This window comes from Scylla paramamosain, chromosome 47 (assembly GCF_035594125.1).
Source record: "Scylla paramamosain isolate STU-SP2022 chromosome 47, ASM3559412v1, whole genome shotgun sequence".
In the NCBI taxonomy this organism is placed as follows: Eukaryota; Metazoa; Arthropoda; class Malacostraca; order Decapoda; family Portunidae; genus Scylla; species Scylla paramamosain.
Window position 1 is genome coordinate 335,001 of NC_087197.1, and position 7,500 is coordinate 342,500.

Sequence of the window (7,500 nt, forward strand, 5' to 3'; positions counted from 1 at the left end):
CTGGTTAACTCTTGCAGTAGTGAGGTGGACAGAGAAGAGTTTACCAATGAAAGGGATTAAAGATTGAAGATACTGGTACTTGCATTAGTAAATATAACTGGGGTGGGAGCTACAGGGGTTGATGGCTGGGAAATAGCTAGCAGAGGAGGAGGAGGAGGAGAAATGAGACAAATTTTTTACGTAACTTGAAATAAATTTACATAACGATTCAAACTAAGATTCCAAAGAAATTCAGCCCACAAAATACGTGAAAATAAATAAAATAAATAAACCTTGATACGAAATAAAATGTTCGTTTTTTTTTTTTTTTTTTTAGAGGAGGAGAGGAAGAAAGAGGAGAGGTGAGATAAACTGAATTTAACCAAAAATTAATATAACGATTCAGGATAAGTTACAAGAAATCCAAACCACAAATAAGTGAAAATATGAAGAAAAAACGTAAATTCCAGATAGAACATTAATCTTTTTACTATTTTTTCCATTTTATTTACGACTGAGAGTGCGAAAAGTGAATAATTGAAAAAAAAACACAAAATATGAAGAAAAAACGAAAATTCCAGATAGAACATTAATCTTTTTACTATTTTTTCCATTTTATTTAAGCCTGAGAGTGCGAAAAGTGAATAATTGAAAAAAAATAAATAAACAAATAAGAAAAAATATATATATAGCTTTACGACTTTCCCAACATTTTTCTTCAAGGACGAGAGTTTAAGAACCAAGTCAATGAATAGTTCAGAGCTTCACACCTGCCCAGAACACACCTGTCCCTCTCCAACACCTGCACCTGAACACCTGTCCGGCTAGTCAGTCAGTGGATTGGTGAGTCGGATAGGAGACCAAAGGGTTAATTAGGTTATTAGTTAGTCAATATATCAGTCAGCCTGTCAGTTAGCAATCATTCTGTTAGTCGATTAGGTCACCAGTCAGTCAGTCAACGCCCCCCTCGCCCCCCCCCTCTCTCTCTCTCTCTCTCTCTCTCTCTCTCTCTCTCTCTCTCTCTCTCTCTCTCTCTCTCTCTCTCTCTCTCTCTCACCTGTAACTTCTCGCCCACACTTTGAGCATCCAATCAGCTGAGCCAGACGCAAACACATCCTCGTGGTGACTATTCCAGCTGAGGAGGCGGACAGGAGCAGAGTGGGCTGAGTAGTGGAAGAGAGCGTTGGTGGAGGCTCTCAGGGTCATCTCCACCACGGCCCCTGAGTCGAGCCCCATCAGGAGGAGGTTAGCATCCCCCGCCTTCAGGGCCAAACATGTGACGGTACCTAGGGGCGTGGGGGAGGGTAGAGAGAGGGAGAGGTAGGGTTGGATGGTGGGTGAAGAGAGAGAGAGAGAGAGAGAGAGAGAGAGAGAGAGAGAGAGAGAGAGAGAGAGAGAGAGAGAGAGAGAGAGATTAAGAAGACACATGAAAGACAGACAGACAGACAGACAAAAAGAAAGAAATAAAGAAGGAATGAAAGAAAGAATACAGAGAAAAGTTGATTAAGGAAAGGAAATAAAGGAAAAAATCAATGAGAGAGAGAGAGAGAGAGAGAGAGAGAGAGAGAGAGAGAGAGAGAGAGAGAGAGAGACCTAACCTAAAGGAAAAAATCAAATAAAAAAACGAAAAAAGATTAGCTAAACGAACCACTTACATCTAAACGAACCACAAAATGAACCAGTGAACCCTTACCCTGAAGCTTCGCGCGGTCATCACTGGGCGGCGCGTGTTCCGAAGCTTCAGTGTCCCCGGAGCGAAGCACATCCGAGGCTTCGAGCTCCGAGAGGTGAACGGTCCAGTGTGTCACCCGCCCATCACGCCCCACTGAATAGAAAGAGAGAGGCTGCCCGGGCCCCGTTGTCACCCACGCCACCTGCAGGAGGACGAGCAGGGGGTGGTGGTGGTGGTGGTTACAGGAGGAGCAGGAGGTAGAAGAAGAGGAGGACGAGATTAGGTGGTGGAGTAGGAGGAAGAGGAGGACGAGGAGGAGGAGATGGGGGTGGTGGTGGTGGTGTTAGAGGAAGAGCAGGAGGTAGAGGAAGAGGAGGAAGAGGAGGAGGAGGATGAAGAGGAGGAGAAGGAACAAGAAAAGTGAGAGGAAGAGAAGCAAAAATTTATAATAAACAAAATAAAAAAGAAAATAGAAAAGGAGAAAGGAGAATTAATCTCACACACACACACACACACACACACACACACACACACCTGTCTCCCTACCCTCACGGTCTCTCTCTCACCTGGCTCACCCCCAACAGGTGTTTGCCGCCGCTGGCCCGGGACACCACCACCCGGGGCTGCTCAGGGGCGTGGCGTGCGTCATATACAAACACGTTGCCGTCCTCCCGCCCTGCCACCACCACGCTGTCCTTCTGCACCGCCAGGAGAGAGAGAGAGAGAGAGAGAGAGAGAGAGAGAGAGAGAGAGAGAGAGAGAGAGAGAGAGAGAGAGAGAGAGAGAGAGTATTAGTAAGCAGAAACATACAAGAAAGAAAGAAAGAAAGAAATGAATGAAAAGAAAGAAGGAAAGAGAAATGTAAAGAATGAATGAATGAAAGAAAATGGAAAAAAATAAAGAAAGGAATAGAAAAAAGTAAAAAAAAACGCGCGAGAGAGAGAGAGAGAGAGAGAGAGAGAGAGAGAGAGAGAGAGAGAGAGAGAGAGAGACCCTTATGCCTAACCATTCTGACACTTTCAAAGGCTGTACAGAAAGTTCCCCTCGTTTTAAAGAATGATTTAGTGTTTCAGGGACAGACTGACAAGATTCCTACAATATCAACAGGAGAAACACCCTTGAGAACCCTGCTAATCATCTGTGACCTTGAAAACTACTCGCGGTGAGAGAGCTAAAGCGTTTCTCAATACGGGTGTCTTGCGGGAGTGATTCAGAGTACGGCCTGCGTGTGTACGTCAGTGTGGCTTGAGAACAGATACCTGTGTGGGGCGGCGCTGCTTACCGAGGGGTGGAACTGCACGCAGGTGACGCCACAGGAGCACAACAGGCACCGCTCCGGCACGCTAGGGTTCTTAAGGCTGAAGAGACACAGGTAGCCAGGCTCAGGAGGCTCCCCAGTGTCCCCTGAGAGAGATTGATAGGGAGAGAATCTATTTTCGCACCTTGTATTGACCGTAAGAATATAGTGAAAGGTAAAATTATACTGAAACAAGTAATGTACACTAAAACACTTTAAAATATAGTGAAAATAACTGAATGAAGTGAGAGTACCTGCAGTGTACGCCGCCGCCAGCAGGTCAGGATGGGCGGGGCTCCAGCACACCTCAGATACAAGCAGGCGACGGACAGCAGGCGCCGTGAACTTCCACAAGGGTAGCAGGGACCCCTCCAGCTGGCGGTAGTCATCACTCTGGTCCTCCCAGTACTTGTAGTCTGCTGGGGAGTGACTGACTGACTGACTGAATGACTGACTGAATGAGTGACTGACTGACTGACTGAATGAATGAATGAATGAGTGAGTCAGTGAGTGATACAGAGAGAGAGAGAGAGAGAGAGAGAGAGAGAGGAAGAACACACACACACACACACACTACTACTACTACTAATACTAATACTAATACTACTACTTCTACAACTATCATTACTACTACTACTTACTAACCTAACTCTCTCACACACACACACACACACACACACACACACGTACCGTAAATCACTTCTGCATATACATTCTGTTGTACGGTTCTTTCCACGATCTTGGAAGCGCGGGCCAGGTGTGCCAGCCCCCCTTACCTGGCGGGGAGGGGGGCGTCAGGAGCACCACGGGGTCCAGGGGGGTCTTGGTGGTCTGCAGGTGACACAGAAGGAGGGGTGAGAAGATTACGAGGGCTTTGTGTTGCTGTGTCAGTGTGGGTAGGCAGAGTTTGACGTGTAAGGTGTTGTATGTGTAGTTTAAATGGAAGTTGTTGTTGTAGTAGCCGTAAAGTGAGGTGTGTTGAGAAGTGTTCCTAATTATTGTTTTAAGTGTTTGTGTTGAGAAATAAGTACATGTTTTTAATGGTTATTTAGGTGTGGTTTAAATGGAAGTTGTTGTTGTAGTGGCCGTAAAGTGAGGTGTGTTGAGAAGTGTTCCTAGTTATTGTTTTAAGTGTTTGTGTTGAGAAATAAGTACATGTTTTTAATGGTTATTTAAGTGTGGTTTAAATGGAAGTAGTTGTTGTAGTAGCCGTGAAGTGAGGTGTGTTGTAATAATTATCTTAAGCACCCAGACAGTATTGTAAGTGTATTGATAGTGTTCTCAAGTAAATAAGTAAATAGGCAGGTATTATATGAATAACTACTATGAAAATAAACAAGTAAACAAACTGAGGAAGTAAATAAGTAAATAAATAAATAAATAAATAAATACGAAAGAAAGAAAGAACTCAATAAACAAGTAATAAATAAGACAGTAAACAAGTAAACAAAGTAAGGAAGTGAATATACAAATAAATAAATAAACAAGTAAATAAATAAATAAAGAAAGAAAGAAAGAAAGAAAGAACTAAATAAACAAGTAAGAAGTAAGATAAATGTGTGTACGTACGTGTGTGCATATACAGACCTTCGGTACACACACACACACGCACACACACGCACACACACACACACGCACATGTACACTATAAAACTCATAGCATACATAAAAAAAATATCTCGACATTCTTTTTATGTATGTACGAACACACACACACACACACACACACATACACACACACACACACACACACACGAACAGGGAGACAGTCACGCTAACCCTTTTTTTTTTCTATGTTAGTCATTATCTAGCATCACAAACGTCCTCCTCCCCCTTTCCCCCCCCCCCCAAGCGGACAGTCACAGGGGGCGTCGCGTCACGGGGCGTAACCAAACCATCACAAACGTCACGAGGCACGGTTGTAAGCGCGCGGCAACACTGAACGATGCGTGAATGTAAATATGATTGAAACGTAAAAATTTAGCAGGAAGGAATGGCTTACTGGTCTCACAGTTTGTAGATAATGTGATACTGCGTACGAAAATGAATTAAAAGTACGATGTTGTAGAGCTGCGTATAAGAAGTGCGTTAAAAGAGAGTAAGTACACTTTGTCGAGAAAACTGTAAAGATGCATTAAAAATCTAAAAAAAAGTGCGCACTCGAAATTTGAAAATCGAAAAAATCCAAGTTAAAAAAAAAAATTCGGCAAAGTTAAAAAAATAAATAAATAAATAAAACCGGAGGGAAAAAAACCACGAAAATATTGAAAAAAATGGAATTAGTGGCAAAAAATACAGAACCACAGCAAAAAATTATAAAATGGCGTCACCTTCCTGTAGGGCGCCGCACACCTGGAGGCCGCCCTTACCTGGCCCAACAGTTGCGCCTTGCTGTCCTTCTTCATTGCCTTCTTCTTCTCTTCCTTTGCTTCCTTCTTCTCATTCTAATCAGGTACAAGTATTAGGGAGTGGAATAAACACACACACACACACACACACACACACACACACACACACACACACACACACACACACATACACACATATACATACATACACACACACACACTGCCTCGCCAATTCTCCTCCCTCACTCACTCCTCCTCCTCTTCTTCCTCCTTATCCTTCTCCTTCTTTTCCTTCCTCCCCCACCTCTTCCTTCCCTTCCTTCTCAAATACCTCCTTCTATCTTTTATCCCTCCTCCTTATTCTCGTTTTCCTCCCTCTCCATTTCTCTTCCTTCTTTTTCCTCTCCCTCCCTTTACCCTTTCTATCATCTTCACCCGTTCCTTCTTATTTTTCCTACCTCTTTTCCTTCCTCCTTCGCTGCCTCCTCCGCTTCCTTTTCCTTCTTCCTCCTCTCCGCCTCCTGTTTCAGCTCGTAGTCTCTGTCATAGGCGTCGCAAAGAGTGGCAAGACCTGCAGTGGCGCCGAAAGTCGTGCTGGGGGGCTGGTCAGTCTGCTGGCTCAACTCCTGACGGGGGGAAGGAGGTGGTGAAGGAGGCAGTGAAGGAGAGTAGTAAGCAGGGAAGGAAGTAGAGAGAGAGTCATAAAGAAAAAACGAAGAATTTAAAGAAAGAAATGATGAAAAATTATAAAATTGAAGGATGAAACGAAAACAGTTACATTCTTCCCCCTTACATGTCTCCCCCACACACCCCCACACACCCTCTCCCTCTCTCCCTCTCTCTCACCTTCTTCGGGGCGCGGAAGGTCTGAGTCACACGGTCGCTGAAATTGAAAGGGTTAGGTTGTGAATCAAGTTTGGCAAGCTGTTCAGGTGACATCACGTTGCCGTACAGGTCCTCGATGTCCTTAGCGATGTCATACTGCTCCTCCTCCTCCTCCTCTTGCTCCTCCTGCTCCTCCGCCTCTTGACTCTTGGCTGCGCTCTTCTTCTTCTTCTTCTTCTTCTTCGCTTTGAATTCTCGCTGTAATTCCAGGTATTTTTGTTTTTGTTTCTCCTCTTCCTCCTTCTTCCGCCTCGCGATGGCTGCATGTGAGAGAGAGAGAGAGAGAGAGAGAGAGAGAGAGAGAGAGAGAGAGAGAGAGAGAGAGAGAGAGAGAGAGAGAGAGAGAGAGAGAGAGAGTTTAGTTAGTCGGTTCTATCTTATCTTTTTGTTTCTTTGCCTGCACACACACAGAGAGAGAGAGAGAGAGAGAGAGAGAGAGAGAGAGAGAGAGAGAGAGAGAGAGAGAGAGAGAGAGAGAGAGAGAGAGAGAGTATATTTTCTTCCTGTCTTCCCCAGTCCTACCTTCATTCCTTCCTTCATTCCTTCCTTCCTTCCTCCACCACCACCACCACCACCACCACCACCACCACCACCACTTACCCTCCTCATCTTCCTCCTCCTCCTCCTGAGTCTTCTGCAGGTAAATCAACTCGAACTCTTCACGCGGCATGATCCTTGACGGCGCTGAGAACAGGTGGATGAGTGGATCGCCATGGTGGACCAGGTGGAAGTACCCGGTGGAAAAGTCGTACAGCACCTCCCCCTCTGGTTGGGCTGTGGTGGATGACAGTCGTATTTCCACCTGGGGCTCCCTCGCCTGTGTGAATGTGGATGAATGTGGATTTGTGTGGATGGGGGTCTTAATACAAGGGTCGGGTGGTGGTGGTGGTGGTGGTGGTGGTGGTGGTGGTGGTGGTAATTAGATTAGAATGGGAACAAGATGACGAGGAGAAGATGATGATGATGATGATGATGATGATGATGATGATGATGATGAAGCAATAGTAGCAGCAGCAGCAGCAAAAGTAGTAGTAGTAATAGTTGTAGTAGTAGTATTAGTTGTTGTTGTTGTTGTTGTTGTTGTTGTTGTTGTTGTTGTTGTTGTTGTTGTTGTTGTTGTAATAAAGATAAATTCTTAAGGTGAAGAATATGATGATGTTGAGAGAGAGAGAGAGAGAGAGAGAGAGAGAGAGAGAGAGAGAGAGAGAGAGAGAGAGAGAGAGAGAGAGAGAGAGAGTATTGCAAGCTAAACATGGCAACTTTTTCTTACCTTCTCTTCCTCTTCCTCCCTTCTCCTCCTCTCCTCTTCGTCCTCTTCC

The 7,500-nt window shown here is 44.7% G+C and overlaps 2 protein-coding genes across 4 annotated transcripts in view; both read right to left on the minus strand.

Annotated features, from left to right (window-relative positions):
- Nucleotides 1–3,573, minus strand: part of LOC135094876 (dynein intermediate chain 2, ciliary-like) — a 4,610-nt gene extending 1,037 nt beyond the window's left edge. The window contains exons 1-6 of the mRNA XM_063995351.1: nt 3,568–3,573; nt 3,203–3,386; nt 2,934–3,055; nt 2,218–2,349; nt 1,673–1,853; nt 1,037–1,265 (exon numbers count right to left, since the gene is read on the minus strand). Coding sequence (XP_063851421.1) covers nt 1,037–1,265; nt 1,673–1,853; nt 2,218–2,349; nt 2,934–3,055; nt 3,203–3,386; nt 3,568–3,573 — 854 coding nt within the window. The remainder of the gene's footprint in view (nt 1–1,036; nt 1,266–1,672; nt 1,854–2,217; nt 2,350–2,933; nt 3,056–3,202; nt 3,387–3,567) is intronic.
- Nucleotides 3,227–7,500, minus strand: part of LOC135094953 (dynein intermediate chain 2, ciliary-like) — a 23,081-nt gene continuing 18,807 nt past the window's right edge. For 2 of the 3 annotated variants that reach the window (XM_063995493.1, XM_063995494.1), the window contains exons 2-7: nt 7,452–7,500; nt 6,782–6,998; nt 6,143–6,441; nt 5,755–5,922; nt 3,639–3,779; nt 3,227–3,364 (exon numbers count right to left, since the gene is read on the minus strand). The exon at nt 7,452–7,500 is cut by the window's right edge and continues 574 nt beyond it. In XM_063995493.1, coding sequence (XP_063851563.1) covers nt 3,645–3,779; nt 5,755–5,922; nt 6,143–6,441; nt 6,782–6,998; nt 7,452–7,500 — 868 coding nt within the window. In that variant the 3' untranslated portion in view covers nt 3,227–3,364; nt 3,639–3,644. Of the gene's footprint in view, nt 3,368–3,638; nt 3,780–5,754; nt 5,923–6,142; nt 6,442–6,781; nt 6,999–7,451 lie in introns of all 3 variants that reach the window. The other variant, XM_063995495.1, reaches the window with a different exon arrangement.